Source organism: Rhinolophus sinicus, chromosome 2 (genome assembly GCF_057876585.1).
Source record: "Rhinolophus sinicus isolate RSI-liver-muscle chromosome 2, RSI-T2T, whole genome shotgun sequence".
In the NCBI taxonomy this organism is placed as follows: domain Eukaryota; kingdom Metazoa; phylum Chordata; class Mammalia; order Chiroptera; family Rhinolophidae; genus Rhinolophus; species Rhinolophus sinicus.
The window spans coordinates 175,452,276-175,475,311 of record NC_142502.1 but is presented as its reverse complement, the minus strand read 5'-3'; the positions used below and the strand labels follow the sequence as shown (position 1 = coordinate 175,475,311).

The 23,036-nt window shown below is 53.3% G+C and overlaps 1 protein-coding gene across 5 annotated transcripts in view; it reads left to right on the top strand.

Annotated features, from left to right (window-relative positions):
• KLHL29 (kelch like family member 29) overlaps positions 1-17,858 on the top strand; it is a 293,337-nt gene extending 275,479 nt beyond the window's left edge. For all 5 annotated transcript variants that reach the window (XM_019757347.3, XM_019757277.3, XM_019757114.3 and 2 more), the window contains 8 exons: positions 5,394-5,596; positions 7,304-7,563; positions 8,968-9,166; positions 9,312-9,494; positions 9,649-9,829; positions 12,919-13,112; positions 13,460-13,604; positions 15,702-17,858. In XM_019757347.3, coding sequence (XP_019612906.2) covers positions 5,394-5,596; positions 7,304-7,563; positions 8,968-9,166; positions 9,312-9,494; positions 9,649-9,829; positions 12,919-13,112; positions 13,460-13,604; positions 15,702-15,885 — 1,549 coding nt within the window. In that variant the 3' untranslated portion in view covers positions 15,886-17,858. The remainder of the gene's footprint in view (positions 1-5,393; positions 5,597-7,303; positions 7,564-8,967; positions 9,167-9,311; positions 9,495-9,648; positions 9,830-12,918; positions 13,113-13,459; positions 13,605-15,701) is intronic.
• The last annotated feature ends 5,178 nt before the right edge of the window (positions 17,859-23,036 follow it).

Below are 23,036 nucleotides of genomic sequence, written 5' to 3'. Positions count from 1 at the left end.
GCAGGTCTCAGAGCATCCTCTCCCAACGAGTGGCTGGGTTCCCCTTCAGCTCAGCTGCCCTTCAGCCCTAAAGCCATGCAGATGTCCTGCCCAGAGCCCCTGTTCTCCAGGTCCAGGCTCCAAGCCGAACCCCCACTTTGTCACATGTCCTTTCTTCACATGTGTTCATACCTTTGGTGAGGCTGCGGCAGCTTCTTTCCCCTAGCCTTCCCTTACTTAGTTCCAAACTCTTCTTCCCCTGATGAGGGCAAGACCAGCCCACAAGGAGGCTTGGAGAGATGTCTCATGTCATCCTGGGAATCCTCCACCTAACCCAAGAAGTAGGTACTATGAGTACCCCCACTTTGCAGATGAATAAACTAAGGCCCAGAGAAGTTTACATAGCCAGTAGATTTGAGATTCAAATAGAAGTCTGACCCCAAAGCTCACGCTCTTACCATCCATTGCTAACCCAGAGGAGAATGAAGCGTAGTTTTATTTGTTCACAAAGTCTGTGAGGAAGGAAAACAAAATCTCAGGGCTGCCAGTGTGGACCCATGTGCAAGGAAAAAGGACGCAGAGATTTTGTGTGTGCGTGCTTGCTGTGTGCATGTGGGTGTGCTTGTGTATCTGTTGGCAACACTTGTAACTTGTCATTGGATCTGCCCAAAGAAGACATACTCCCCACCTGAGACAGGTACCTAAGTCACGGGCACTCACTCTCACACTTGCAAGGGGGCCATGTCCTCTGGCGAGAGGTCTGGAGACCCCGGAGGATTTGGAAAAGAGCAGTGAGGCCAGAGCCAAGCCTTTGCTGAGAAAGCTGGACCTGCCCACCATCCCTTTGTGACCCCCTCTGAGTCCCTGTAAGAATCGTGAAAACCCTGAAGCAAAAGGAGCGGCTTTGTCTTTGGATAATGTGAAGGGTAGTACTGCCCTGCCTCGCCTGCCTCCAGGCTGGGGGGGTGGGAAGGACCCTGCAGAATTGAGTGGAGGAGAGGACAGTGGGCGGAGCCCCGGGTTTCGGGAAGGAAGGATACGTGGAGCAGACTAGGCCTAGTGGGGTCCTGGGGTTGCAGCCTCCCAGGTCCAGAGTCACTTCTCTACTCCAGTGAGCAGGGCCTAGCTCTGCCCTGGCTTTTCTTTTTTGGCCCTTGGAGGAGTCCGTTCACTTGTTCTCTGGGTGCCAAAGAGCACTCAGGGATGGCTGGAGCCACAAGGGGCATTGGCTGCAGTCACTGGCCAGATTGGCTGGGGGCCCATCAGAGAGGACAGGGACCTTTCTTCTTCAGAGACAGCGTGGCCACCGCCCTCCCTGCCAGCACTTCCGAACACACTCCCCAAGTCCAGGTGAGGGAGGAAATGCACAGCCCCAGAGGAGGGCTGACCCCTCATCACAAATGGGACAGAGACCTGAACCTCTACCTCCCAGAGAAAACCCTCTTCTCACAAAGCCTGTCGGAGCCAACGACACATTTGAGCTATATAGTCTCTGTTCGTATTGAATGAAAATGGATGGACAAATTGATTTGTGGAAGTTGATTTCACAAACCCCATGTATAGGCTCCGGGCTTCTCATCCATCTCCCTCTCCAGAGGAAACTGAAAGGATCTGAGTGGCACAGATCCTGGACATAGGGATGCCTGCTAGACTTTAAAGCAGTAATCAACCCGTATGCCTCTCCCCTCCTTCCCAGTGAAGCCGAGCAGTCTGCCCCCTTTCCTGGTGGAGCAGACAGGTGTGGCTGTAAGACTAGTAACAAATGGAGAGATTCACACATCTCAGAGGCTGGCAGTAGGACATGAGCAAGACCCATTGTCCAGTCACCATGGGTGGGCCAAGGCATGCCTGAGCTGCCCAAGTCCTCAGGACCCAGGAAGACTGGTGCGTGCCCGTGTTTGTGCCCTGGAACTGAGGGCATGCCTGGGCTCCTATGCATGGGGCAGGATCAGAAACACATCGGAAGGGCAGGGACCTCCTGAGCAGAACAGGGCACCAGCCACCTTCGGCACCTGCTCCGTGACTGTCTCCCACCCACCGCTGCCCCACACTTCCCTCCCATTATTCCAGGGTCCAACTTGCAAAATGAAAGCATCTGATCACTGAGGTGTGTGAGGGGTAGGTGAGCGACTCTGTCCTGAAGGCTAGAGAGGGCAATTCTTATCCCAAGTAAGAGAATTGCTAATGGGGGGGGGGGGTCTCAAACATTGTAATATTTGGGACAAGGCGTGCCTGGTACATGCACAGACCCAAGCCTGCCAAGCAGAGGTTATGTCCCATACCCTGGGCTCTCCTGGGGCCACACCCCCTCTTGGGAGAAAGTGACCCCAGGGAGCTTTAGTGAGCCCTGTGTGGGCTGAGCAGCACCAGCCTGCCCCTCACTCCCACGCCCAAGTGTCAGGTTCATAGTCCCAACCTAGCAAGGTTATCACTGCCCTTTCCTGCCGTGCTTCCTGCCCCTCCAAGGTCATGCCATGACCCTGATTGCCCAGCAGCTCCTCGATACTCCATGAGTGGAACAGGACCCTGCAACCCTGAGACCCAGCTCACAGCAGGGACAGATGGTCATTTTTGGAGGACACAGCTCCCTATCAGTGACCAGGGCCACCCATCAGGGGTAATGCCTCCTAGGAGCTCCCTGCTCAGAAGGAAGAGACCTAAGGAACACTCATGGACAAACAGTGACTGCCGGCCTCCCTCAGCCGCCACCCCCGTTTGAACCACACCCAAACATCCACGGGCAGGTGAGCTGCACAAGGCCTCTCTGTCTGGGGCCTCGCCTTCTACAGACCCTGAACTCAGACACCTGGCAAAGCCCCCGGCATGTTCCCAAGTATTCCTCTGTGGCCAAGTGGAATGGCAGTTCAGCTCTCAGTGTCTGGCATCTGGCCCCAGTGGCCTCCAGCCACTCCCCGCAGATCCTTTGCCCAGCGGCCCCCTCTGTCCCTGGGTGGCCCCTACTGGGGTGCCTGGAGGAGAAGAGCCATGGCCACAGGTCACAGGGACAGTGCTCCTCTCCAACCCTGGACAGCACCTGTGATGATGGACGTCCTGTGTGCCTCCCCATGCAATCCTTGTGCTCCTCAGCTATGCTGCCCCACCCTGTCCCCAGGACCCTGTTCCTGGCTCAGACTCTGGCCAAGACAAGCATCTCCCAAGAAGTGCAGCCATCCTGGTCCTGTCAGACCCATCACTCACTCGGGGCCGTGGGCTCCCGACTGGCCTTCCATCTGCTAGACAGCCCTCCTCACAGGTGGTTCCACGGTTCCCAGGATCACATGTCACATGCATTTCAGTGTGTGCATGTGTGTGTGTGCATGTGTGTGTGCATGTATGTGTGTGCGCGTCCTGAAGTCCCATCTCAGCTTGTCAGTGAGTTTGGGCTCCTCTGCTGAGGACTCATGGGGAGGCAGGAAGGACTGGGGGCCTTGGCAGAAGGTGAGCAGCCCTACTTTGGCCTCGTAACCTCTGCAGAGTATGAAGGGCGTGAGGAGGACAGTCGGACAGTGGCATGTAGGACAAAGGCAGAGGCAGCAAAGACTTAGAGGTTGACCAGATGGCCCCTGAGGCCTGGGCCGTTCAGAATTTCTGTGGTTTCAAGTGATCACCTAATGCACTGTTTTTATACTTAACAAAGTCTCCCAAGCATGGACATCCATCCTGACAGCACAAGACGAGGTGTGTTACGTCACTTAAAGTCACACACACAGTGTATGTCTCTGGGTTTGAGAAGGGGCTCTGCTCAGAGCCTCTGTTTAGCATCACTTTCCCCCCTCAGCTTTCTGGGGCTGCCCAGGGTTGGAGGCAGGATGCCCTTTCAGGCCCCTGGTTGGATGAGCCATTCTGTGGGGAGAGAAGCCCTGGCCCTTGCTCAGGCACCTGTCCCCTGCCAGGTCATATTTGTGCTTTAAAGGCCTTGGGGGGGGGGGATGGGCAGTGCCTAACCAGAGACAGTGTCGCTCTAATGGTGGCATGTCAGGTACTGTTATGTAGAACAGACTTTCCTGGGAAGGTTTCTCAACCTGTCACGTCAACTCTCCATGGGACTTGAGACATCATCCAGTTCAGTACTCGTGTTTTGCAGAAGAGGAGCCTGACGGCCAGAGAAGTCAGGGCTGCCCATCTGTCAGGGGCAGAGTGGTGGCACCCAGGTCCCTTAGCTCCCTACCCGCATAGGAGTCAGCCTCTCGCTGGGGCTAGCCTGCCCGCTTGCCAGCTACCTCCAACACCCCACTTCCAGCCACAGGTGCACCCAAGGGACCGGGCAAGACAGTTTTGGACCCTGCCCTCCCCAGGAGTGATGGGAATGCAGAAGTCGTTTCCAGCCACATGGCTGAACCCCGCCCCAGGCTGGACCCGGCTCGGTGAGACAAGCAGGGCTGGTCAGAACGGCCGAGACGGGGTGCCAAGCCGATCGCCTCTGAGAAATCTGCCTCCTGATTCTTAACGCTCTGGGTGTTTTTCCTCCGGTCACTTCTGTATTGGTGTGATTTTTGCTTCATCTTATCTGTTTCCTTCCAGGTCCAGCTTTAGGGCGCGGCTGCCAGGCCTTGGGAGCCTTTGCAATGGTTTTGTATTTCTGTAGACACCAGATATAAACATATTTATATATTTGTGTCCCTCCCCTGCTCCCCCCAGTTCACAAGCCCGATGCACACTCTACACGCAGGCCACTCTGACCTCTGACCCCGTGTTCCATGTGGCAGGAGGCCCCGCCCCGGGCCAGGTCCCAGGTCATGGCTGCTGGCTGTCTGTGGCGGAAGTCCTTGGTCGTTCCCCCTTCCCCTCCTCCCAGCTCTAACCATTCTGTCCGTCTATCTCGTCTCGTCCTGAGTTTCAAAGCAATGTCATGAAGGGCTTCCTTTCCATGCCTAAAAGGAAACAATATGTTTTTAGAAAGAGGTGGGGTTGGAGTCAGTGTTCCTGGACAGCGTGGGGCCTTCAGTCTTTGGGGCCATCAAGGGAGTCTCCGGATTGGCTGTGATCACAACCAGTTGGGAGCCTCGGTCTTGTTGGAGAACCTCCCATCGGAGGTAGACAGCCCCGGCCCGAGACCTGCCGGCCCTGTTTGGCGGAGACGCCGGGGCCAGCAGTGGGCTGAGCCGTATTGTTTCCCTTTGAGGCCCGTCCTGGTCCTCGTCCCCATCCACAGCTCATGCTTTTTGATTTGCATCTTTTTTTGCATGGACATGCCGAGTAGTGATAAGCAGGGTTTTCTGTTCTTTGGGGCGTCTCTGGTCAGACTCTTCTCTTTCAGATCCCGTGTAAGGTCGTTAGGTTCAGGTGTGTCACTGCCGTGTCCCTTGAGTCCTAAAATGAAGGGCGTGACCGAGGTGTGCAGGGAGATGTAGCCCTGTGAGGCGGCGGCGTGGCCGCGGGGTGGCAGGTAAGGACAGCCCGGTCTCTGTGCCTAGGTCGGTGCAAGACGGCAGCCAGTGCGGCCGGGAGAAGCTGGAGCTCGTCCTGTCCAACCTGCAGGCCGATGTCCTCGAGCTGCTGCTGGAGTTTGTCTACACGGGCTCCCTGGTCATCGACTCAGCCAACGCCAAGACTCTGCTGGAGGCGGCCAGCAAGTTCCAGTTCCACACCTTTTGCAAAGTCTGCGTGTCCTTTCTGGGTGAGCCCAGGGAACACCCCTGACACCTGGGGCAGGGGGAAGAGGGTAGATGTGCAGAAAATTCAAAAACAACAAGGATTTCAAGGGGAGGCTGTGTGTGCACGCCCACTTCAGGTGAAGCCGGAGTTCACAAAGCAGCTCTAAGATGATAATTCAGATAACTGTATGCAAAGAACTTTGCCCACCAGCATGACAGAGGACTCCTGTGCATCGCTTCCCGGAGCCGGGGAGGCTGCACTGTGACCCCAGGCGGCTTCATGAGGACAAGTGGGGCCGCAAGGGTTATGTGAATGGCCCGTTATTTCTTTCGTAGGGAGCCTGGGCCCTGGCCTCACATCCCTGTTCTCTAAACACTGAACAAAGGAGCCACAAACTTTTTTTCCCTTTAACTTAATACCTACACCACACCAGGTATCCACACAGGTCTAGACGTGTAAACTGTCTCTTGGACACCCAGACCTGCTGCCCAGGATGGGGACTGAGTGTCAGGGCTTCCAGCAGGCCCCCTGCGCAAGGAATGCACTTACTTTACAGTTTGGAGCTGCCCTGCTTGAGTGACAGTAGGGAGAGGGAAGAGTAAAGGCGAGAGTCACAAGAACCGGTGGCCAGTGTGTGGAGTGCAGAGAGAGAGAATCTAGGAGCTAATCCTGGAGACAAGAACAGATCAGGCGGGAACAGCCAGGGGCCTGAAATGTGACCCGAGGGGAACCGAGCAATCAAGAACGGCCAGTTTGGGGACAGAGTCCCAGAGAGCAGTTTCTAGGCTCTTGGCCTCACGTGCAAAGGTGCTGGCTCGGGTAGTAGATGGTCATCAGCTGTGACTAGTTGGCCATCAGCTGTTACTGGTTAGCCATTAGCTACTGATACAACTGCTGTGGCTAAGCTAGCAAGCACGGATTGTGGATTGCGGATTGTGGATTGCAGAGAGGCGGATTGCAGTTAGCAAGTGAGGTTGGTTGGCAGGCAGAGAAGTGGACAGTGGATTGCGGATCGTGTGGATCCTGCTTCCTGTGTCTCCAACCCAGCTGCCAGCAAGAATATAGCAATATGACTCCCCTATCTATGGCTCCGTGGGTGTTCGTTTTTGGCCTCACCATGTCTTGTGTTCTTATGTGGGGAGCGGGACCATAGACCCCGCATGACACCCTGTATGACAGCCAGGAACCACAGCTGCAGAGTTAGGCTCACAAAAGTATGGATGTCCTGGGACCCAGACACTTCTAGGCTAGAATAACCGTTAGTCAGATCTCAGGAGAGTTGACCAGACTGACCTCAGGACTGAGATCAGCTGGGGTGAAGCTGAGGGCCATGGGAGATGGTAAGTGAGCACGTGTGGGGTGTTACTGCTGCCGTGACCCTAAAGTAGGAGTCTGTGACCCCACACTTATGTGCCTGTCACACTTATGGAAGACACCACAACCTCTGCAGTGCACCCCACTCCCCACCCCATGGCCCACAGGCAGTGAGGGAGCTCCGAGTCTGGTGCCAATACCTTATAATCTCGGTCCTGCTGGGGCCTGTAGGCAGCCCTGGGATAGTCAGCATCAGATGGGGTGGAGGGAACCCCAGGAAATGGATACAGGACCTGGGCTTGTAGGGACTCTGGATGCTGCAGGCAGGTCACCAGGATACACAGGGACAGATGGAGGGAATGGGTGGCAACCAGCTCGGGGCCTACAGTCAGTGGCCATGTGCTCTCGCCCCCAGAGAAGCAGCTGACGGCCAGCAACTGCCTGGGGGTGCTGGCCATGGCTGAGGCCATGCAGTGCAGTGAGCTCTACCACATGGCCAAGGCCTTCGCACTGCAGCTCTTCCCCGAGGTGGCCGCCCAGGAAGAGATCCTCAGCGTCTCCAAGGACGACTTCATCGCCTACATTTCCAACGACAGCCTCAACACCAAGGCCGAGGAGCTAGTGTACGAGACCGTCATCAAGTGGATCAAGAAGGACCCCACATCCCGGGCGCAGGTAGGGCCCCCCCCTTTCTCCGGTGTCTGGGGCACAGTGCAGTTTGGCATCTGGAGCAAGGAGGAAGGGAAGTAGAGGACGCTGGGTCTGACCGGCCATGGGAGCGTATAGGAGCCAGCAGGCCCGGGCACAGGGAGGCTGGAACTGCTCCCGTGGGCAGCAGAGAGGTGGAGGGAGGGATGAGAGATGAGAAATCAGTCACCAGAGGCTTCTCCAGGGCTGGCATTCCACCTGCAGGAGACCCAAGCTGACCAAGAGGTCGCAGAGCGAGGTGGACAGCATAAGGGCCCTGCAGGGAAAAGTGTGTGCCTGAGCCAGCGTGCCCCTGGGGCTCCGGGGAGCTCAGACCCAGCAGGAGCAGCCCCACCCAAGCTCAGGTTATTGAGAAGGTGGAGAGCACCTGGATCAAATGCAAATCACACCGGAGATAGGAAACCACTGTGCACATGACAGGAGGGAGGTGAGTCCCTCGGAGGGGACAGCTGGAGGAATCAGAGCCAGAGTCCAGGGCAGAAGGAAAGGAGGGCAGGGTCCCCAGGAGGGGAACCTGAGTCACAGGAAACCAAGCACAGCCCAGCAGGCTCTCCAGGCCAGAAAGCACCAGCTAGAGGCCCCACTAAGAATGGGATTGCCTTGGTTCCAAGGTGTCAGGAGCCCCTGGGAGTTAGTGAAGCCACACAGGTGCCACATACTTCTGGCCACCCACACTGCTTCCCTTCTGCTCCCTCACTCCCTCTTAAGTGGGTCGGCTGCTCTGTCTCCTCCCTCAGGCCTGCCCTAATCTCACTAGGATTCCTGCAGTCATCTCTGAATGGTTTCCCTGCCTTCAGTCTTCCTCTCTCCAAGTCCATGTCTGCTCTGCAGCTTCAACACAGAGTGACAGGGTCCAGGTGCCAGTTTGAGGCAATGGGACGCCACTAAAGGGGTTTGTTAGTGTTGGGGAGACACAGGTTCTGACAGTGGTGACTTGCAAGTTTGCCGATCGATCACTGTCAGCTTTCCTGGGCCCTCCCATCTGTTCCTGAGTCCCTGCGGTGTGCACACCTGTCCCAGGACCGGGTCATCCTCCTCTGAGTCCCGCTGCAGCCTGGTGTGAAGCAGAAGCCCATGAGCGGGGTGGAGGCGGGAATGAGGTGCTGAAGAGACAAATGGAAGGTCCTCCCCAGGCTCAGCTGCAGCAGACCACCCCTCCTGGCCTTCCTGGCCTCCTCGCCTCTGGCTGACGGGAGCTCCCTTTGTCTCTGTCGAGGCTGGGTGAGCGGAGGACCCACATCCCCAAGCCAGACAGACTGGCATGATCCATGCCATGCCGTCCCACACCCCCACTTCCTTTCTTCTCGTACAAGCCACTGGGGTGGCCCTCTGTCTGATCTGAGAAGGCTCTGTGTGTCCTTGACCTTGCAGCATGCAGCAGAGCTCCTGGCAGTGGTCCGCCTCCCCTTCATCCACCCCAGCTACCTGCTCAACGTCGTGGACAATGAGGACCTCATCAAGTCGTCGGAGGCCTGTCGGGACCTGGTCAACGAGGCCAAGCGCTACCACATGCTGCCCCATGCCCGCCAGGAGATGCAGACGCCCAGGACCCGGCCCCGCCTCTCAGCAGGTATCCAGAGACATGGCCCAAAGCCCCCACACGCAGGTGCTGTGGCGTCAGCCCGACTCTGGGTGGCCCCCCCAATAGGGGCACCGGGTACCGATGCCAAGAGTGTTGGGGTGTGTCCCAAGGGTGCCCATCTGTGTCCCTTCAGGTGTGGCCGAGGTCATCGTTTTGGTTGGGGGCCGTCAGATGGTGGGGATGACTCAGCGCTCACTGGTGGCTGTCACCTGCTGGAACCCACAGAACAACAAGTGGTACCCCTTGGCCTCACTGCCTTTCTATGACCGCGAGTTCTTCAGTGTAGTGAGTGCCGGGGACAACATCTACCTCTCAGGTGAGGCCCTCAGGGCTGGGCTGGGCCTGGGCCTGGGCTTCCCAAGGGGGCCTTCCTGCACAAGTGGGGGCTGAGGAAGGCCAAGGCCCCGCCTCCTCCTCCTGCTCCCTTCCTCACTCCTGCCTGCTCTCTGGACCTCTCATGCTGCCTCCAGGTGGGATGGAGTCAGGGGTGATGCTGGCCGACGTGTGGTGCTACATGTCCCTGCTCGATAACTGGAACCTCGTCTCCAGAATGACAGTCCCCCGCTGTCGGCACAATAGCCTTGTCTACGACGGGAAGATTTACACCCTCGGGGGACTTGGTGTGTCGGGCAACGTGGACCACGTGGAGAGGTAACGGGGCCATGGTCACCACAGGGGCACCTCCGACATTCACCAAAACTCAAATCGCACTGCTTCTCCTTCCCAACACCCCCTTCCCCAAATGAGATGACTAGAGATGGGACATTTGTCAGGTGATTGTCCCAGGCTCTTCACACACAGCAAAGGGAGAGGACTGGGGATGACAGCTGCCCTGTCACTGAGATGGGGCACTCTTTTCCCGACAGCCCATTCAGGTGTCAAACAAGCTGGAGGCACGAGACCCCGTGTTGGAAAGGCACAGGATGGGCTTGGCTGGCCTGGCCTGGCAGGCAGGGAACACACTGGGACAGGAAACACCCATCCAGAGACTTGCTGGGATTTCAGGCGAAGCTGGAACCAGTGGCCCAAGTGTGTACTGTGCCGCTGGCTATGCCTCCATGTCTCTGCCAAGTGGGAGTTTACACTCCAGGGGGCTCCCTTCCTCCCTCCATCCCACACATCCCAGGAAACCTGCTTATAACACAGGGAAGGACCTCTGCACACAGGTCTGGCCAACTACCTAGAATTCTTCAGAAAAGAACATAAGCCGATGGGCCCCCAGAACCTCTCGCGTATGTCGTTGGAAATGAGCAGCACATATAGGGACCAGGTGTAGGCAGCAGAATGGGGAAGGGGGTGGTCTTCGGTGCAGTCCTGCTTTTGGAGAAACAAGTGCCCCCGTGAACGATGACTTAGGCTAAGCTGGCCCCAACTTTCAGCCTGGGAGGACGCAACAAAGATCACCGGAGCCCTTTCCCATGTCCTTCCCACACCCTCGCCCACCACCCTGGCCCACATCAGCTGCCACAGAAAGCATATCTTCCCCTGTGACAGCTTTACGCCTGTGGAGCCACACATACCCCTCAATTTGTATTTTTCCCTTGGTGGCTAATTGGACACTTGACAAATGTTACAGCAAAGATGGTTTCAGAGTGAGGCAGGCTCGGTATGTTCACTGTGGGCTTTTAACTCCCCCAAGTGGAGCCCAGAGATAGCTCAGTAACATTTAATTGTCATATTGATTTGGAGATAATGGGGAATCCCTGTGTGATTAGAGGATGTTAATACTGCTGTTGAACCTGGGTCAACCCTAATGCTGACAGCCTTCAGTGGGGCCCACTGCACAGCCATAGTGCCCCAAGCCTTCCAGAAGCACCAGTTCCCAATCGTTTGTCATCCAATAATAAACACATAAAAAAAGGAGACACTTTCTATGTAGGAGTAAACTGAGCTAGATCTGTCATCCTGTCTTGCTTTTGTCAGCTATTTTTAATCTCCTAAAGACATTGATTACTCATTTTGCAAACTTACACTTGTTGATAAATACAGGGATTTGTTTGAGGATCAGATACACCGAGAAGGGGACGAGCTCCCCTCCCGCTGGGCCAGGGAGCCGTTCTCCAAGGCCTGGGAGCAGCCGGTACCGGCTTTCCCTGGGGGGGCCAGGCCTTCCTTCTTCCGTGAAACATCAGCTGGGCACAGAGGGAGCGAGACCATCCTGAGGCCCAGTAGATGGAGGAACAGTCCAGGACAGCAGGGCACCCTGAGCCCTTTGTCATCCCACTGGTATCTGTCAGCTGTTCTTGTAGGGATAGGACGCAGACTTGAAGACCCCTGGGTCTTGTGCGTGCAAGTGGTGGGGAGGGTGCAGGCCTCCCAAGGAGCACAGCTAAGCCCCTTTGGGCAAGTCAAGCTCGATGCCACATGGTGGCAATGATGAGAATTCAGGGTGACAGGAAGGTCAGCATAATGGGGACAGACATCAGGGTGCTTTGTTCCCCAGGAAGCACTAATGGTACAAATTGCTCTTATATTGATAATGAATGAGATATATGATGCATTATAATTATATTACATTACTGTATTACAGGAATAGAGCAAGATTATATAATTATAGATTAAAACAACAGTGCAATAGACAAACCTGTATTATATCATTATATAAATAACTGGGTCTAATATTTTATAGCAATGTATCGCAGTAGCTGTGGTTACTGGATAAATGATAGTGGAGCGCCTCACTCCGCGGGGTCATTTGCATGTCATTAGCATATCCTTCTCAAGCAGCAAGCTCACAGATTGAGCTGACGGAAGGCTTGTGGCTTGGCAATCAGCCACCTGGAATACCAAGCTCTCGGAAAATTTGCGTTAGACGGAATGTGCCATTATACCGAAAGCCTGGAGACTAACAGGCACATAATCTTCCACTGTCTCCCAGATCTTTCTGCAGGAGCTCTTTGGATCTCTGCCATATTGGCTTCAGAAACAGATATTTGAACTTCTGACACTGTCCAAAAAGACACTTACTCCATCACCTCTTAGCCACATATCATTCGTCTGGGTTTTAATTGAATCAACCCCTGCTGCCAGATCCCAAGTCTTCACAAGCTCAGAGCTGGAGGCAGCACAGTTCCCTCACCCCCCCCCCCCCCCCAGAGCCAGGGGCACCAGCCAAGAGAGGTCATCTTCCTGGGTCACAGAGCTGTGACTGGGTTATGGCTCATGCTCCAAGGAGGCTCACGGGGAAAAGTGGGCCCAGTGTGCTTACCAGGGAAGGTGTGCTGGGAAAAACCCACAGCAAACCTGTGGGTGCAGCAAACCCACAGTGGAGGCCCCACGTTGGGTCCAGAGCACACACAAAAAGCAGTCAACAAGGTGATGATGGACCTGCAATGGGAGGTCCAGAGTAAGTGTTTGTGAGAGCAGCCGCAAAAACACTTGACACAGACGCTGAGAACTGAGACCCAAGCTGCCCCAGAGAGAAAGAGCTTGAGGATTCCAGTTCCTTGGCCAGTTCTACTCCTCCTGTCAGCTCCTTCCTGTCCTCGCGTCTATCCCTGTCTGGTCTGGAACTCATGTTCCATCACTTCTCCAGGTTCAAGAGGAAGGCTGAGAGAGCTAGTTTGGGCAAGATGCTGGGTGGCCTTGTGTGACTCGTCCCAGGGTTCCCAGCTGTGTGACCTCGGGCTGTGCCAGCGGTGCCGAGGGCAGAAAGCACCTGGTGCTGCTGCCTTGGTGTGGCCCCTGCCCCGGACAGGGCGCACCTTAGACCCTAGGCTCTTTTTCTCGTCTCCCAACAGGTACGACACTATCACCAACCAGTGGGAGGCCGTGGCCCCTCTGCCCAAGGCAGTACACTCTGCAGCGGCCACCGTGTGCGGTGGCAAGATCTATGTGTTTGGGGGCATGAATGAGGCTGGCCGAGCTGCGGGCGTCCTCCAATCTTATGTTCCACAGACCAACACGTGGAGCTTCATCGAGTCCCCAATGATTGGTGAGAACCAGCAGTCTCCTCAGCCCAGGGCCAGTGCAGCATCCCCACCTCATTGTTTCATTCTGTCCCAGTCGCCCAAGCCCAGAGGACTGGCTAAGGCCAATGGTTCTGCACACGCAGGGGGTTGGAGGGGGAAGCAAACCCCAGGCAAAGTGCACCTGCAGATCCCACTACCTGGACAGAGGACAACGTACTGTGTGCACCAGGTTGGCCCCGGACCTTGTCCTCAGGCCAGTGACACTGGCAGTCTTTCCAGGTCCCTGCCTCTGGGGGGCCCAATGGGGAAGAAAAGGGGAGGGAAGGCCAAGAAGCGATCCCCTGACCTGCCTGCCTTGCTCTCCCCACAGATAACAAGTACGCTCCCGCCGTCACCCTCAATGGCTTGGTATTCATCCTGGGTGGGGCTTATGCCAGAGCCACTACCATCTACGACCCAGAAAAAGGGAACATTAAGGCAGGCCCAAACATGAATCACTCTCGCCAGTTCTGCAGGTGAGGGGACCGCAGCAACTCAGCCAAGGGGGATGATGGGGGGCAGGAGGGACAACAGGAGAGGTTTGAGCACAATGAGTGACCACCGGTGATTTGTTGACCAAAGCAATTCCCAGGCCGAGAGCAGCACCCCCTGCACCAACCACAGGTATCGATACGCGTGCCAGAGCAGAGTGTGAAGCACACCCGGGCAGCCCCTGACCCCAAAGCCCAGCCCTGTGGCTCCTGCTGACCCCATCTCAAAGCCAGAAATGAGGGACTTTTCATAGGCCCCAGGTCCTTTGAGGACGCAGGACGGGGGAGGGTGGTGTTGTGAGGTCAGCTCTCCCCCACGACCGCCTGCCCCATCACAGACCGGAGGCAGCACCAGGCCAGAGCTGTACGATACCCTACATGGGACAAGTGGCTTTTTGAAGATTGCTCTGATGGCACGCATGATCCTGACGGCCCTTTGGAGCTGGACCCAGTGAGAGACATCAGGCACAGCTGCCCTGGAGTCTCCAAGCTAACTGGGCAGAAACACACACAGACCAGCCCCTGCAGGAAGAGCAGTAGAGTTCAGAGTGTAGCTTGGTTCCCAGTCGGCCTGGCCCTGTGATCCAGAAAAATTAATTCCCCTGGGCAGTGGGACACAGACCCTGCTCTTCTGCCCGTCCTTTCCTGGACTAAGATGAACAAGGAGGAAGAAGGGGCCACCAAACCCCGTTATCAGCATTTCCATAGCAGAGCCTTCCAGAAGACATCTCGTGCCTGTGAAGAGGTAATCAGCAAATCCTCAGTATATGAACCACAGGAAGCACTTACTGAGTGCCCACAGTTTGTGTGCCATAGCTAGAAAAGCTGTCACCTACTATCCTGTCATGTGACCTTGAATAAGGAACTTTCCCTGTCTGGGGAAGTTCTATCTATGAAACAAGCAGTTGGCTGAGACAAGGAAGATTCTACAGTTCTCTAGCCTTGCTTTCATGTCCCATACTCTCACTGGTGGCCACGTGCAGGGCAGCTCTGGCGAAACTTTCCACTGATAAAGACAGCTGGAGCTCAGCACTGCTTGTGGGGAGGACTCCCACACCTTATCTGAGACTCAAAGTGCGGCAGAAAGATTTGATGCCTGAGGGGAGAGTGAAGCTGGGTCTTGCGAGAGAAGCAGGGAAAGATATGCCACAAAGGGAGAAATATGAGGAGCCTGGATGGCGTGGAGTGATTAAGAGAGAAGGCTGGGACCTTCGGTGTCTGGTAGGAAGCCTAGACTGACGTGTTTTGTTGGAGGCTAAGAAATTCAGAACTGGGTGGACACTTTGAAAGGGTGTCTGTTCAGTGTCAGGAGATAGGCAAGAGGAAATGGCTATTCGCTGAAATGAGCGAGAAATCTGGGCTAGAAATGTGGACCTGTGTGACAGGATGGCTGAGTGGCGGTGAGGGAGGAAGTGCAGACAGGAGCAGAGTGTGGATCTCAGCAGACTGAGACAGAGGACCAAACTAAGCCAGTGACGTGGCACAGGGGAAATGCGTGGTGACTGCAGGGAGCACACTGGGCCTGACAGTCATGGGGGGCAGCAGCGCCCGGCCACAGTTACGGAACCACAGCCGGAAGCTCTGACGCTGAGCACCTCAGCAAGGGTGGAAATCACAGTCACGGGGCCGATGCTCAATGATGACTTAGCTCCTCATTATCCTGTCTGCTGTCATTCTGGTGAGTCACGTCCCCGACTTGATCTGAGCGGTAGGAAGGCTCTGTATTGGCAACACGAAACCATGCTCAATAGAGACTCAGCGAGGGGAGCCGAGAGCCTGTGCACAGAGGCTGTTCATCTCTCAGGCGTCTTTCGTCCGTCTGGCAGGTCCTGGGGCACCCAGTATAAATAAGTGTCACCCGCAGCTCAGAGGGTTAGTACAGCACGGCATCCTGATTGGCCCTGGAGGAAAGATGCTTTTCTTAGACCAGCTTGGGTCAGAGAGCAAAGAAGAGCCCTGAGATCCCATATGACTTTTGCGAAAGAGGACAGGCAGCCTGCTACAAGACAGGGTATCAGGAATCTATCTCCAGGTCCAAGGTGACAGTGCAATGTCTGATGCTCTTTGCGCTTTCCCCGACAGTGCCGTGGTGCTCGATGGCAAGATTTATGCAACTGGAGGCATCGTCAGCAGTGAGGGGCCTGCGCTGGGCAACATGGAAGCCTACGAGCCCACCGCCAACACATGGACCCTCCTCCCCCACATGCCCTGCCCTGTGTTCAGACACGGCTGCGTGGTGATAAAGAAGTATATTCAAAGCGGCTGACAGCAGCAGAACGCCCACACGAGACTGTGGACAAGTCTGGTGAGGCAAATGCTACTCACAGTGATTGATTTTCAGCAACACCAATAAGAGGCCGACAAACACAATCAAGGCACCCACTGCGCAAACATTCAAATACTCTCTACATTGAATGTAGAAAATCATCCTCGCCTTTGGGGGAACGGGGGCTTAGCGCTCAGAGCAGCAGGGACGACCACCAGAGCGGGCGTAGCCTCTCGGCTCCTGCGGAACTTGCTCTGAACGGAGGCGCTCACTCTGCCCGGTGCAACAGAGTTTCACATATTTTTCAACTGGGAGAGAGAAGCTGTTTTTTCCTTCCTGCAGAGCAAGCGTGACCCCTGAACAACCACAGAGCGGTTATCCTATGACAAAATTAGGCGTCAGGCTCTCTTGGAATAAGATCAAAGTGTCCTTATCACTTTGATTCCTACTTTTGTTTTTAACCAATCTACACTTCCAGTGGTCGAGAGAAAACAAGGGACAATACTGTGTGGCATGGGCCCGGGAGGCTGCTGGTCCCCACTGGGGCTGACAAGTGCGGCCACCACCGTGCAGAGGCAAATGTGGCTGGCGCAGCACTGCAGGGGCGGCCGCAGGGGCAACTGGGGGGGAGCCGTCTGCCCTTCACAGGTTTTTCTACCATGTTTTCGCGGGAGAAGGGCAGGATGATCGTGCTAGCTTTCCCTTATCCCATATGAATTATTTAGATTTCCAAGGCATTTTCTTGATACACAAAAGGCTATTTTTAAGTACTGAGAGGAGGAGACGCGAGAGGGAGAACGGGAATTCCCGAAGCTCTTTGTAGGTAGTGCCAGAGTGGGGCATTTGCTCTAATTTTTCTATGTGCAGAGTAGAGGATCTCTCCTGGGGAGGAGGGGTAAATGCCCCCATTTTATTTTTAGAAAAAGTGACTCCCAGACAGCCCCAGAAAAGCGGTGCCTCATGCAGGAATTGTCGGAAGAAAAAAAAAAAAAGATTCTGTTCTAGAAGGAAACACCAGTCCAGCTCCCTCCATGAGGTAAAGCTGAGGACCCAGACCGGGTAGGAATGGAAGGAAGGACAATAAATGTCTACAAAGCACAGGAGACTATTTTTGATATTTATAGCTATATATTAAGGCACCTGCCACAAGAGCTCTCAGGATGGGTCCAGCCTTCTTAGATGAGCCACGACAGCCAGGGCCTAAGGGCACGAGCAGAATCACTCTCCTTACAGCATGTTAACCCGGGAAAGGGAAGCCAGGCGGGAGGTGACACCACCGTGGCTCAGGCGAGAAAGGCCTTCCCACTAACCCTCAGACCCTCAAACCTCACGCGGTGATCAGTTTCCATTCCAGGGCAAGACCATGCCGCCGCCACTGAGCTGTGTAGTTGAAGTTGGTACCAAATACACATTTACCGTTTTTATACCTGGGAAGTCAACTTGCTGTCATGTCACGATAAAAATCATTTATAAGGAGAAAAGGACAGGACCCGCTTTCATTGTTTCAGTATTCGATGACACAGAATTCCACTTCCAATGTCGGGCATCAGCTTCTAGCACTACAAGCGTGGCTCCCACTCGGAGAAATACTGAGCTTCGTTATGCAGTTTTTAATATTATTTATTCTTTTAAAAAGTAATAAGCACAAAACTACATACATTGTATGTCATTTAAAGTATTTATGTCAAACAGGGTGCAAGTGTGAACCCAAGGACTGGAGCACAAATTTCTAACTGCCTGGGGCAGGGCTAATGTTAGCATTGGTGTGCGTCTGCCTCCAAAGGAGGTGTTAGCGGTCAGCAGGACTCAACACAGATGGCATTGAAATTCCGTTTCTCTCCTCATCTATCACACTGGAGCAAAACTGGCTATTTCTGTGAATGATCTAAAACAGGGTTCTCTGTAATGGTATTGTACATAGTATATGTTTATTGTTCTTGTTATATTATAATAAATATATTTATAGATCTAGACTCGGAAGCCCATGTAATGTCTTTATGTGCCACTGTACATGCCACAGTGATGGGAAACCCCAGGGAAGGCCTGTTCTTCCTCATACGTCAGCTGTCTGGCCTCTGTTACAGACTGTAATGCAAGTCTTGATGATTAGAAAGAATAGGACTCCTAAGCAAGGGAACGTATAGGGCTGAAAGGAAGCCAAGAATAAAGGCCCATTAAAGGTTAAAGTTGAAAAGTACCTGCAAACACTTTGGAATTGACTGTGGGGATCTTCCTTCAGTTCTAAGTGCTCTTCTTATTAACACTTGTGCAGCTGAAAGCTTCCATATTAGCTTCCCACAGTTTAATGCCTGTGCCTGAGATCCTTTTTGGGGGGGACTGTGCCAAAGCCACGTGGCAACCCCAACTCATCAGCCTGAGAAGAAACACAACATACTTCCTCCAGGAAGAACAATGAGGTGTGATTTCTACCCTAACATTCAGTCCAGGTGGCCTCGCTGCCTTTTTCAGTCTCACCTGAGGCTGTTCTCTACCATGTCACATAGACAGACTTTGCCCTGCCAAGGGTACCCATGCAAGGCTTGCCAGGGTGAAAACGGAGAGCACCAGATAGGACTGCCCACTCTCTTGCAGGGAAAGAAGTTTAGATTAGTAGAACAAGGTAGATTTACAAGCATTCCTTAATCCCCAAATCTCCTCAAGACCTAGTGTCTCCTTGCAAGAAAATGATGTGAGAAAAGTGGGCCAGGGTAAGTGAGAGTGAGAATTCAAAGAAGTTGGCTGAGGCCTTATGATGAGGGAAACATGCACTTGCCAAATAAATACCTGGGGCCCGCCGGTGGCTCAGCTGGTTGGAGCTCCGTGCTCCTAATGCTGAGGTCGCTGGTTCGATTCCCACATGGGCCAGTAAGCTGCGTGAGCTTGCACCAAATAAATAAATATCTGCAATGATATATTCAGCAACATCAGTCCTAGGTGAAGAATGTCTGATGGATTCCGATGGTGAAGCACTGACATTATAGAAGCTGTTATAAACACCAAGGAATAGTTTTGTCAACTTCTTTTTTGTCTACTCTATTTCCCAAAATCCAAGGAAACCTGTTCTCTGGGTCTATGAAGAACCTGTGTACTTTTGACTTAGCTCTGGAGTGGTAAAAAAAAAAAAAAAAAAAATAGATTTTACCATAAAAGATGTGTGTCCACTACATTAGGAGCCCAAGTAACCATGGGAATCTCTCTTGTTGGCCTCAAGGAACTGTCCTCAGACCTGGCACGGATGATGACAAAGCTCATTGTGATGATCACAAGTGGAGAGGGATCGCTCTGTGTGTGTGTGTGTGTGTGTCTGTGTCTGTGTCTGTGTCTGTGTGTGCACGTGTGCACGCACCTACACATATGTGTGTACATTTTTTAAAAAACTCAGAGCCAAAATAAGAAGTCAGGAAAAGTATCTGCAGTCCATATGACACAGGATTAATATCTTCACTAAAGAGTCCATGTAATTCAATAAGAAAATGTTAAATGATTCCAACTGTTAAGTCATAACCAGACCCGACGAAGAGGAAACATTGCTAGTAAACACTCAACAACGAAGTTGAATACTGGTAGTTATTAAATAATGAAACTTAAAATAATGAGGTTACATCTTTACCTACTAAATGACCTTACCAAACCTAAAAATAAAGGGCGGGGGAGGAGGTCAAGCCCTGATGAGGAGTGGTGAAACTTTTGCGTAGCGCCAGGGCTTTGTAAACTGAAACGGCCTTTCAGAAAGCAATGCAGCAGGTGCCGGGTATCCAGAGCCTAAGGGGACCTGACCCAGGAAATGCACTTCTGGGCATCCACAAGGAAATCATACCAACGACGGGTGAGTCACAGAAGAACAACCAGCTCCCACTCATTGACGCACACTATACGTCAGACTTTCAGCGTGGAATCCTGACGATTCTAAGAGCTAGGTACTAAAGACATACAACAATACAGAAAACATTGTAAGAGAGAAAAAGCATGATTCATATTTGTATATGATCATAGTTACATAAGTTATATATATAAAGATACGTAAAATACGTATACAAAAATGACAGGTTCGCAGTCATAAAACTACTATTAATTGTACTGATGGAATTACGTATGGGCAATTTTTCTTCCCCCTTCTCCAAAATGTATATAAAGTGATGATGTTACTTTTATAATAAAGATATATATATATTTTTTAAATGGGGAATGAGGGACAGAAAGTAATCTTTCCCCTATAGTCTGAGAAATTTTTGAGGATCATTTCCTACCGTCGGCACCATAAGCGATGGAGATGTTAGAAAGGGTTCAGAATAAAGTAACAAAGAATTCCACATAATCGAGAGGCTCCAAGATGGCGAAGTAGATAAACGCTGTCCCTGCCTCCTCCCGTGACCACTTTAAAATTACAACTAAATTACAGAACAATCAACCTGGAGAACCATCTGAAGTCTAGCTGAACAGAAGTTTTATAAATAAGGAAATAGAGAAGCCACATCGAAACTGTGAAAGAAAGAAAAAGAATTACATATAAGAAAATGAATGCCAGTAATAACCCAGTCTTTTTTTTTTTTAACCTAAAGGCCAGGGGTGAATGAATGGATTCTATCTTTCAGTGCATGAAGATGTCCATGAAAAGAGATGAGCATCAAAACTTCTCTGTGTTCCTGGAAGGTCAAGTAAGATGAAAAGGACAACAGTGAAGGAGGAAAAATTCTAGTTCAACATAAGGGTACATGTATTAGTGCTGAAACTCTGGAATGAGTTACCAAGATCCTTGTGAAGGTCTTCTCTAATTAAACCTCGATAACACATTTATATAACATAATTGCACACTCTCTCATTTTATCCTCTCTGTTACCCTAAAAGGCCCAGAGCATCATCTTCACTCTTTAAGAGGCAACAGTGTCAGAAAAGTTAAGTGACTTGTGCAGTAATAGCTATGCCATACCCCAGTGTTCTCCGTACATTATCGCATTTAATCCTCCCAACAGTCCTGCAGAGGATGGGAAGCCCCAGTACACAGGTGAGGCCACAGGTGAAGCAGAAACTTAGTCTGAGGCACATCGATATTCAGACCCAGTTCAGTTAGACTCCAGAGGGCCTGTGCTACATCCCACGGCCTCTCCGAGCCTGTCTGGATTTGCATGGCCTTCATGACTCCAAAACTAAGCCTTCTTCTTCCTCCCCAACCTATCTCAGAAACCAGTTGTGGGGACAGGGTTCCACAGAGCAGTTTCTGGGCTCTCGGCCTCACGTGGAAAGGTGCTGGCTCGGGTGGTGGATGGTCGTCGGCTGTGGCTAGTTGGCCATCAGCTGTTACCCGTTAGCCATTAGCCACTGATATAACTGCCGTGGTTAAGCTACCAAGCGGAGTGCAGATTGTAGATTGGGGATTGCAGGGGGTGGGGATTGCAGTTAGCAAGTGAGGTTGGTTGGCAGAGAAGCAGGTGGCAGATTGCGGATCGTGTGGCTCCTGCTTCCTGTGTCTCCAACCCAGCCGCCAGGGAGAATATAGTGGTATGATTCCCCTATCTATGGCTCCGTGGGTGTTCCTTTTTGCTCTCACCATGTCCTGCGTTCTTATGTGGGGAGCGGGACCAGAGACCCCGCATGACACCCTGCATGACAAATGGCGCAGCGAGCAGGGTACGGTGTTGACCGAAACTCTCCGAAAGGTAATGGAGTTATACATATGAAAACTCAGTTTCAGGAAGCCCGTGAGGAGCGGCGCTGGGAACAGGAGACGCAGTCTGTTTGGGAGAAATGTTACCCCTCGTTGAATTGGTGGGTTTCTCAAGCCGCCAGATGGCACGCCACCCTGTTGGCCGTGGCGGGCGTCACCTTCCTTTGGTGGTCTGCTGCTGCCGTGCGCTCCTAGAGTTCTGGGCATCTGACGCCAAACCCTCCACCCAATCGGACGCCTGGCACAGCGAGCAGGATTCCGGCCAGGTAGGAATGGTGTCTGACTCTGGGCAGGAGGACGTGTGGCCCCCACACAGTGTGTGGTACCAAGTAGCCACTGTTCTCAGAAGTTGGACCCCCGAGGAGGGGTGGGAGGACATGGATGGCTCTCCAGCAGCATGGAGGTTCTAGCTGACCGGTTGCCAGAGGAGGTGAAGGGTGCAGCCAGCTGTGTGGGCTGGATGTTTCTCACCACCTTGCGTCATCACATGAGGATGGGCTTACTGAAATAGCTCAGGTGCAGGACCAGCAGCCCCAGGGGGAGGCGCTGCAAGCTCGGGACGCCGCGGTGCATCATAACTCGGAGGAAGCGCTTGCTGGAATAGCCCAGGTGCCGGACCAGGTGTCCTGGTGGGAGGCGCTGGAAGCTCCGGTCTGCCTGTTAGAGGAGGGGCCCCACAGTGGAGACTCTGAGGCAGAGGCAGACATTGGGAGTGGAGACAATGTAGCTCCCAACTCCCACTCCCGGCCCATTATGAAGCGTTGCTGCTGCAAACCCAGCCGTGACTGAGTTCACGACCTACACCCCTTACACTCCCACTGAGTTGCAGGAGCTGGGGAGGCAGTGCTGACAGCGCCCTGGAGAGCCAGTCTTGGCTTGGCTACTGCGTTTATGGGATGAGGGAGCAGACAGCATTTTCTGCTCCCCAGGCGAGATGGAAAAGCTAGCCTTCGTGACAGTGCATCCGTCCCTGCGACAAAGGTTATAGAACTGCCATAGGTTGGCCCACGACCAGGGCAACCACTCTCTAATGGCGTGGCTCACTGCTGCGGTACGCACCGTATGGGGACAGGCTGGCGAGCTGCCAGACTCTGTGAGTCAATGGCAGTCATATACAGAACTTACGCAAATCATCCGTGAAATGGGTATGAGACATGCTATGTTCAATCCTAATATGCAGGGGCCGGATGACGAGCTTTTTACAGCCAGCATGAGAGATCTGGTTTTGGATACTGCACCTGTGAGTGCTTTTGGATCCTTGGTTGACATTTTTACGCCCTATGTGGGGCGGCAGATCCATGAAGTTGCAACTGCCATGGCCACCCTGGGGGTGTTGAAAGCCGGAGGAGAAGGAAATTAAGACAGGAGGTCCACGCAGTTGAGACGGGGAAGCCCAAATCAAAAGTAAAGGGGCGAGGTCGCGGGCCTCAGAGAGTAACACGCGCACAGATGTGGCATGATCTCGTGGCAGCAGGGGTCGATCGGACAA